General features: G+C 39.6%; 1 protein-coding gene across 4 annotated transcripts in view; it reads right to left on the minus strand.

The window, feature by feature from the left end:
- The window catches only part of LOC100931919 (neurotrimin), a 1,311,995-nt gene extending 1,307,673 nt beyond the window's left edge, over nt 1-4,322 (minus strand). Inside the window, exon 1 of one of the 4 annotated variants that reach the window (XM_031963695.1) lies at nt 3,957-4,322. In XM_031963695.1, the coding sequence (XP_031819555.1) occupies nt 3,957-4,038 (82 nt within the window). In that variant the 5' untranslated portion in view covers nt 4,039-4,322. The remainder of the gene's footprint in view (nt 1-3,956) is intronic. The other 3 variants (XM_031963696.1, XM_031963697.1, XM_031963699.1) reach the window with 3 other exon arrangements.
- Nucleotides 4,323-8,303: the final 3,981 nt, after the last annotated feature.

Genomic DNA, 8,303 nt, shown 5'->3' on the forward strand with positions numbered 1-8,303 from the left:
AGTGAGGAGAGGTTCTTTTTGGTTCTTTTTTTTTTTTTTAAGCCAAATTTTTGCAAACCTCAAAGACAGAATTCCCAGCAGTGCCAGATTCTGCAAATAGAAACTGCAAGTCAAAAAGCCATATTGTACTCATGTACAGTGTAGAAAGAACCTCTGAAGTTCCTTAATTATGCTTTTACACAGAGGTATCCATTGGTAATGATTCTTTGGAGGGAACATAATTAAGTACTTCCTGGGTTTTTATGCAGGACAGGTGCCCAGAACCCATTATTTCTACTTCACCCCAAGTGACAACTTCAGGCAACATTCCTCTGACCCTTTTGCCAGACAAAAGGCACGATACAGTACCTGCCCTTCGACTCTGGGTTGTGAATGTGGCCATTTATCACAAACAAGACAGTAAGAGTAAGACCGACTGTCTTTCTCAAAGAAATGCTATGTCCTCCCCTGATACCCACACATAGCAGAGGTGAGGCCCCGCCCAAGTTGCTACTAGCCCTCAAGGTGTTTACTTTAAGGGACAGGAGTTCAGCACATCTGCCATGTGTGGAAGCAAGGAGTGCTTCTCCTTGGACTCAGGACTTCTTTTCTTCTGTACCTTTGCTTCACCTGGGCAGACCAACAGAAGAGATGCCCAAAAAGATCACAGAAAGCCAGGGAAAGGAGAGAAGATTTGAGTCAAACCTATCAAAAGGTGTTGAAAGGAACCGATAATCCTTCAAGAAAGCAATAGCCCTGATTTCTAGAAAGAGAAAAGTAGTTCCACCAGTCAGCCACCTCCTTCAAATTCAAATGGGTGCTAGAGGCAGGAGGTGTGCTGAAAGGGACAGCTCCTGCTCCTTTGAAAGAGAAGGAGCTTGTTAATCAACCTCTGGTACATCTTAGGGCAAGAGCCCCAGGGAGCTAATCACTCCCCCCTCCCCTTCTTCTCTTCACTAATCAGTACTGATTCCTTTGGAAATTTGCTCCCTCCCACTTTACCCCTCTCTCCTAGATGAATTGGGGTTACAGGCAGGAGGGAGGGGGGATTGAGAAAGGGCTCATAACCTGCCACTGGCACTAGGCACCTTTTCAAAAGGCCGAAAACACAGGAAGTAACGGCTCTGGAAGGAGCCAGCTTAAAACAAAAACCAAGGAAAGGGGAAAAATGTCTTAGAATGTGCACTGCATTCTAACTAGCCCTACTGGGTCAATGCAATGGGGGTGGTTTATTGCAGGCAAGACCTGGGCTGCTTAATAATGGCATAACTTTGATGAGAGATAGTTGACAGACTGGCTTTTTTTTTTTACCCTGGAAGAGAAAACAGTCATCACCTTCGTAGCTTCAGACTGAAGTTAGGTTTGGGGGTTGACGTGATTTAAAATTAGACAGCTTCAAGTTCTTTTTGGATACATCTGACCCTGGCCAGATTTTATTCAAGGTGGGCATAGAGAGAAAAGGCATATTGTACTTCCTAGGAAATGCAGGAATAGATAGACTGGGTTGAGGGGGAGAGAAGTCTCAGAACTCCCCCTTCTGCATTCTCACCAATATAACTATCAAACCTTTCCTTATGCTTCTTCTCTCTTATCCCCAACAGTGTAGAAGCAATGCCACATGAAGCAGCCAGAAGGGCTTTCACACTAGAAAATTTTGCACCAGCACTTTCTACTCGTCTATTCAGGAAAGATTTAAAGTACGAGCAAATATTATGCTTCCCTGCATTTATTTCTGATAAAAAAAAAATCACGTATGCTAATTTATATGTAAATTCAGAATGGCCCCCAGGCTTCTGGCATGCTGCCAGTGGGGCTCTCAGCTTCAGGAAGTTTGGCCATTTTCTCTGTTTTGATATTAAGTCATAGGAGAGGAACCAGTTTTAAAATGATAAGGCATGGAATAGGACCCAGCTTTAGGCAAGTACAATTTGGAGATCCATAGGATCCCACTGCCCAAAGCCCATTTTTCCTCTTACCCCTATTGCTTCTCTCACCTACTCCTCAATTCTGTTGTGAGCACAGAGGTTCTTCTACGCCATGAATTCCAGATTTGATTTCCCCAGAACCATTCTCACGATAGTATTCTTTGATCATATTCACAGGGGACTTCTGTGTTCCAAAGATATGCCCCTACATATACACTTTTTTCTTGAATGATGTTTTACATTATATAAGGAAAAATATATAATGCATTCAGGTTAATCACCTTCAACCTCATGCCAGATATACCTTCAAGGGAATCATAAAGGAGTCCCCCTAAGACTGACCTCCTGCATTGAATGTATCAAGCTAAGCCAGAAGAGGACTTCTGCCAAGTTCAAGGAGGACTAACCTTCCTATCAACTGACTCAGCCTTTCCCTCCTCCCAGGAGCCTCTCCCACCCCCTCCTTGTTTTGGTTCTTTAACTCCACTTAATTGCTTTCCATACAACTCTTTGAGAGAATCTCTGCTTGCCTGGTTTGGAGCCACTGCAGTCTGCCCCAAAGGAAGGTCTTCAACTCAAAGAAAGGGCTGCATTATGACTTCATTAGCACAGGTGCACACACAAGGGAGGATCATAAGGCATCTTAACATTTGACAGATGTAAGAATTGGGAGATGAAGTCCATCCTGTTTTTTTTCTATTTGTACTTCCAATGCTCCCGGTTCCTATAATTAAAGTGCTGGATTTGAATCTTGACTTTTCATTGCTGACTACTACCTAGGTGATCTTGGGCAAGACACTTCTTAAGCTCTTTGAAACTCAGTTTCCAAATCTGTAAAATGAGAGGGTTGCATTAGTTGACCTCTCAAGTTCCTTCCAATTCTGCATCTATGATGCTAAACTTCTAACTTTCTTGATGAAAATAGATGTGTTCTAAGCCAGCTCTTCTTGAAGAACTCCACAGGATCACCTAATAAAGTTTCTTTGCCTGAACCCCTAAAACTTTGAATACCTTTAATTAGACAAAGGTAACATAAACCCTACAAAAACCGAGTGAGCAGCCAAAAATTGGGGGAGAGGGAACAAACTTATGAAATGTGGGAGCCAGGGACAATGGGGGGTAGGGGCAAAATGAGAATAAATAGCACCGAGAACGGATTCAAGGTTGAAGCTGATTCTGAATTTGTCCTGCACACTGCATAAAGCTGAAGAGAACATCAAAGAGCATACTCTGAGAGAAAGCGGCAGTCTAGATTGCAGCCCCGGTGGCTCTGCTTCTCAGCAGATAAATAAACAGAGAATTAGCATTCCATACTTAATGCGTGTCGCCCTTTAACTTTGAAAATCTTGCCCTGATTGAACAGCCCAGTATTCCTCCCGTGTTCTCTCGATTATTACCTTCCCCAATAGCCCCCACTCTTAAAACACACCCCCTCCAAACTAATCTCGCTGCTCACTGCTGCTGCAAATTGATTCATCCCCTTGATGATGGGCTGCTGACCAAAACCTAACGCAAGACATGGTGCTCCTGACTACATTGGACCTGCATTTTCTCCGTTTTCCTCACTGAGCAGCCATTCAAGTTTGCCAGTCAATATTTAAAGTTTCTCCTTCCCGTTTCTTCTCAACAATGCAAGCAAACGCCACCCAATACCCTTTTATTTTATCGTGCTTCTGACTTGGTCCTTGCATTTGTGGGGTGGTATGGTGTGATGTAGTGCGGTGGTGTGTGTGTGTGTGCGTGTGTGTGTGTGTGTGTGTGTAAAAGATGTAGCTACATAGCCCAGTGCACAACCCGTACCAAATCCTGGCAGCACACATATTATTCCACAAATATATATATACATTGCCCTTCCTATAGTAATCCAGGACTGAATCAATATTACGGAAACTGGAAGACAGAAATAAGCCCCAGCCATGCCGTTTAAACGCTTTCCCTCTCCACCTGCAGACCCGCGCAACAGAGACAGACTTGGGGAGTCTGCGAATAATATAAAAAGCACATTGCACAAATCCTGCGTCTACTATAGGCAAATCAATAGTAACCTCTTACCTTGAAAGAGAAACAGAGCGGCCAGCCCAGTGAAGATCGCCCAAGAGATAGAATTGTGCATTTTTGCCTGGATGGTTTTCATGTTGGTTTCCCTCCCTCTTTTTTTTTTCTTCTTTTTTTCTTTTTTGTCAGGTTCCGTTTTTTCTTCCTTTCTTTCCTGACAGATTGCGTTGCTCTCAAGCTCGTGGAAGGAGATTTAAATCCAGTGTTTTGCTGAAGGACACAAGAAAAGCCGAGGGAGTGAGAGAGTGTGACTTCTCAGTAATTATCTCTACTCATACTCTGGCACTGAAACACATTGTACAATCTGGACCCAGACAGCCCTCCTACACGCTGCAATCATTGGTTCTAATCCAAGGATTGACAGAGCTACAACACGCGCACGCACACGCGCACACACACATACATACACACACACATACATACATACACACTCACTCATACACACTGAGGAATCATTTACTGGGCAAATCAGGCTAGCTGATTAAAGAGACAGGAGCCTGGAGAGAGAAAAAGATAAATGCCATCCTACCCCTTCTATATTACTTTCATTTTTAACACTGTCAGTTTCTGTGCCCAAGCATCAAATGATCCCCTTCCTCCTGACAAACCCCGGCCTCCTGAACTCAGATTCCTCCCAATCTTCAGGGGCATGCCTTTTGCTTGCAAATGCTTAAAGGAAATTTTAGATTTTCATGCTGAGTGAAACTTAAAAAGAAGAGTCAAATTTCATTCATTGGCACGGAATTTCCTTCACTGATGGAAATACCACCCAATAACAGGTTTTTTCTTTCCCTTTTAATCATGACTACCACTTCAAAAATAGCAATTTTCTTTTTTTTTTCATCACTCATTGTGTCAGCCTCTGTTTACTCTATTTATCAGTCACTTTGTTTTATAAAAGTGCCCAGATGTCTTTATTGGATATTATAGAAAGGGATGATACATTTTGGATTATAGAAGCCTGCAACTGACTACAAGAAAGGAGAGGGAAGAAGGAAGTCATCCTCAGTGTTCATTCTCTAATGGATTCAGAAGAAGAGGATATGGACTTACCTTGTGGCAGCAGGATAAACGTGGGATAGACAAGCTGAGCAACTTTCTGATTGCAAGAATTGTTAAAGGAAACTTTGGAATGGATCACAGAGGGATGTAGTCTACCACCCATTTCCCTAGGACAGTAAGGTATAATCTATACTTTAGTTAAGAGTTGGGTTTGATAGTCTTCTCATATACTTTGTAGTCTTTTGATTTTTATCTTTGACTTCTTTTTATAAGAAACTGGTTTTCCAATGGAAACGTGTTCTGAAAATTCTTATGATTCTCCTTCTACAAATTCTCCTTTAATGAGAGTAATGAATTGTTCCCTTTTCTACCCTCGCTAGATAAAATTCTATTACATAGTTTTCCTACTGTTAAACCAACTCTGTATTTATTTTTACCCAACTATATTCTCACTGAACTGCACTGATCCTTGACTTGCATGTTAGAAACATTTTATTGTCCCCATTTGCACACTGGTATAATGTTTTTATTCTGTTATTATGTCCTTCCTCCTATGGTCACTAGAATGTTTTCCTTTTTAGACTAAGTTTCTAGGGATATTACCATGTTTATAATTCTCCCTGTTCTGTATTCCCATCCAGCCTTGTGCTATCAAAAGTTTAATAAAGCTTTTTAAGACTTATGATAGTGGTGGTGATGAGATAGAAAAGATTGACAGGCTTTCTCATCTCCTGCCATTTCATTTAGTAGGGACCCCAACTTACCCCGGGAGTGGAAGGATCTTAGTCAATCTAGAAGAAGCAGTGCAGAATTTAAGCAATCAATTAATAATTATTAATTAATAACTACCACTGGTGCTATATTAGATACTAAGAAAATAAAACAGTTTTAGAACTGGGTTTAAAACTGGCGGTGACCTCCGAGGCCCTCATTAATTTAAAATTAAATTAAATTTCCTCATTTAATGAAGGGATGAAGAAAAGTCACAGAGAAGTTAGATGATTTGCCCAAGGTCACACAGTTAATAAGTGTTTGAGTTAGGATTAGAAGTCATGTCTTCCTTATTTCAAGTCCAGCTCTCTCTATCCACTATGCCATATTGTTGCCTGACTCCAAGATGAAAATAGCAAGTATATGTATCAATGATAGATGATATGATGATGATGATGATGATGATGATGATGGTAGTGGTGGTGATGGTATTAATGGTAATGATGTTGATGGTGATGGTATTAAGCATTTATATAGCATTTCAACAATTTCAAAGTGCTTTATATGCTATTTGGTTTCTCATAACAACTTTATAAGTAAATATTGTGCTAATTGTCTGAGGCACAATATGAACTGATGATTTCATGATTTTAAATCCAATCATGTATCAATTACAGCACTTAGCTGCCATTAAGTATACAAATGAATAGACAATAATTTTAATGAGAAGATACCAGCAGTTTAAGGGATCAGAAAAGATTTCACATAGAAGGTATTGGGTGAACTGCATCTAGAAGCAATCCAAGAATTCTAACACATGGAGGTAAAGAGGAAGAATATTACAGGCAAGAGGGACAATCCATACAAAGGCATGGACTGAATATAAACTCTAGATTTTAGCATTAGATTTAATAAGGATGGCAAAATGAGGCATCTTGGGGGGAATATTGGACCCCAAAATCTGATTATAATAAAAATTCACACTTGTCAGAGAGAATTTAACTTTTTAATCATTAATCAGTATAGCACATAGAATAATAAACTTAAGCAAATGATCAGTGAGTGCCACAAACAAGATAATTTTCTTCTATGGAAGGGGTTCTTATAATTTTTTTGTGTGTCATAGGTATTGTTGAATCTGATAAATCTAAGGACTCATCAGAATAATGATTCAAAATACAAAATGTAAAATACATAGAGGAAGTGTTACTGAGCTTCCCATTTGGGCAGAATAAGCTGGGACTCCTTTGTAATGTGCTAAAATTCAATTTAGGGACAGTTAGATTTCGTAGTGGTTAGAGCCTTGGACCTGATTTCAAATCTGACTTCAGACACAACACTTACTAGCCTGAGTAAATCAGTAGACTCCAACTACTTCTCCAAAAAGGGAGTTCAATTTCATCCTACTGAGTTGAGTTCGTTTCGATAATAATTTATTGAATACCAGTTCAACATAATGGTGCTTAATTGGGTGAGGAGAAAGAGGTGACCCAGTTCAGATAGTTCTGCACTACAACAAAGGACATCAGGTCCTGAGCTACCCGGAGTTTTACACAGAATGAAACAAGATAAGCAGGTCAATGCTACATTCAATGAAACTGGACTTTTCTTGATTAGACCAACTCTTTGGAGCTACTTTCCTTACTAAAGTGGTATTTGCTTTAGCCACAGCAGGTATGGAAAATGGGAATTTTATTTACTGTAAATGTGAATACACCAATTGTCAATTCAGTTATTTAGGGTTATGGTGGGCTATGTTTTGAAATTGTCTCTAACTAGAACTATCTGACCTCTCTATCTTTGCTTTCTAAATTCCTACACTCTAGTCAGTCCCTTGTAATCTGCGTCTATCCCCATCACTCTTATAAATCTGTTCTAGATAATCAAAGATTACTTTATTCCTAAACCCAGAAGAATTTTCTTAGATCTCATCCTTTTAACTTCTTGCCACTGTTGACCACGCCCTTCTTGTGGACACTTTCTCTTCTCAGAGTTTCTGTAGTTCTCTTCATTTTAGCTTTTTTCCTGATAGCTTGACTAATCATCAGAAATGTGTATAGAAACATTATCTATACCTTGCCCTCTCTTCATGTCTGTAGCCTAGCACTCTTTTCTGGATTCTATCATCTTCTCTTTATGCAGTTTCTTGGGAATCTCATTAACTTCCATGGATTTGGTTATGACAACTATGGACATGATTATCACATCTTTTTTCCCCTCAATGTTATCTACTTTTCCAAATACACATAAAGATAGTTTTCAACATTCATTTTTATAAAATTTTGTGTTTCAAAATTTTTCTCCCTCCCTTCCTTACCTCCCCCTTCTCCCAAAACAGCAGTTAATCTGATATAGGTTATATATGTAATATAAGTTGTATATAGATACAATATTTTAAACCATATTTCCATATTTGTCATGTTGTGCAAGAAAAATCTGACCAAAGGATATGAATAGACAATTTTCAGATGAAGAAATTAAAGCCAGTTCTAGTCACATAAAAAAATGCTTTGAATCACTATTGAATACAGAAATGAAAATTAAGATAACTCTGAAATACCATGAATACCTCTCAGAGTGGCTAATATGACAGGAAAAGATAATGACAAATGGTGGAGGGAATGTGGGAAA

This window comes from Sarcophilus harrisii, chromosome 3 (assembly GCF_902635505.1).
Source record: "Sarcophilus harrisii chromosome 3, mSarHar1.11, whole genome shotgun sequence".
In the NCBI taxonomy this organism is placed as follows: Eukaryota; Metazoa; Chordata; class Mammalia; order Dasyuromorphia; family Dasyuridae; genus Sarcophilus; species Sarcophilus harrisii.